At 52.7% G+C, this 852-nt stretch overlaps 1 protein-coding gene across 1 annotated transcript in view; it reads right to left on the bottom strand.

Moving 5' to 3' along the window:
* TNIP1 (TNFAIP3 interacting protein 1) overlaps positions 1-852 on the bottom strand; it is a 60998-nt gene that overhangs the window by 6084 nt on the left and 54062 nt on the right. Inside the window, exon 13 of the mRNA XM_045284711.1 lies at positions 349-480. Coding sequence (XP_045140646.1) covers positions 349-480 — 132 coding nt within the window. The remainder of the gene's footprint in view (positions 1-348; positions 481-852) is intronic.

Genomic DNA, 852 nt, shown 5'->3' with positions numbered 1-852 from the left:
GCACTCACTGGGGTGAGGACAATGTCTGGACTAGACAGAGGTGGCAGGTGCAGCCCCTCTACTGCAAATGTACCAAATGCCACTAAATTGCTCTTTTAAATGGGACCTTTGTGCTATGTGAATTTCACATCCGCAAAGATGGAAAAATCGAAGTAAATCAAAGCACAGGTGGGGCATCGAGATGGCTAAACCACGAAGAGATAAGTCAAGGATACATTTCTGGAAAGAAGAAGCCATGACCAGGCGGAGGTCTTGCCCAGTGGTCAGAAATGGTCTACTAATTTCAGCTGCCAGTGGCTCCCGGCCCAGGACGGCTCCCCCTCCCACTAAGGCCTCCCTCAGACTCACCTGTTGCTTCAGCAACTCATTCTGGGTGACCAGCTCCTGCTTCCTCAGGAGGCCCCCCACTCCTTCTGGGCTCCCAAACGCTGTGGCTGGGGATGACGGAGAGGTCTGGATGCTCAGTGCTTCCTCTAGGGCCTAACAGAGGAGAGAGGGCATGGGAGCATCAGCAGAGTCCCACGAGCAGAAGCTCTGGAAGTCAGGTCCCACTTTCAGGAGCCCCCTCCTGACACTGAGGATAATGACCACCACCCCCACTCCCACGACAATAAATGTGGTACTTTTATTAGCACTCTACACACATGGTGGCTTTGAATCCTCCCTATAATCCCCTAATGGAAAGACTACGATCGTCACCCCCATTTTACAGATGTGAACACAGAGGCAAACACACCGGAAACTATTTGTCCAAAGTCACGTGGGTCCTGAATGGCAGGGGGGCGGGGGACACCAAACTCACTCCCACAGAACTGATGCAAACGCAAAACCACCCTGCAGGTCAGGGAAGAA

The sequence above is a fragment of the Echinops telfairi genome, unplaced genomic scaffold (assembly GCF_000313985.2).
Source record: "Echinops telfairi isolate 266 unplaced genomic scaffold, ASM31398v2 ScPeMD7_7469;HRSCAF=8507_0, whole genome shotgun sequence".
In the NCBI taxonomy this organism is placed as follows: Eukaryota; Metazoa; Chordata; class Mammalia; order Afrosoricida; family Tenrecidae; genus Echinops; species Echinops telfairi.
Note: the sequence above shows the minus strand (reverse complement) of the source record. Positions and strands in the feature narration are given on the sequence as shown.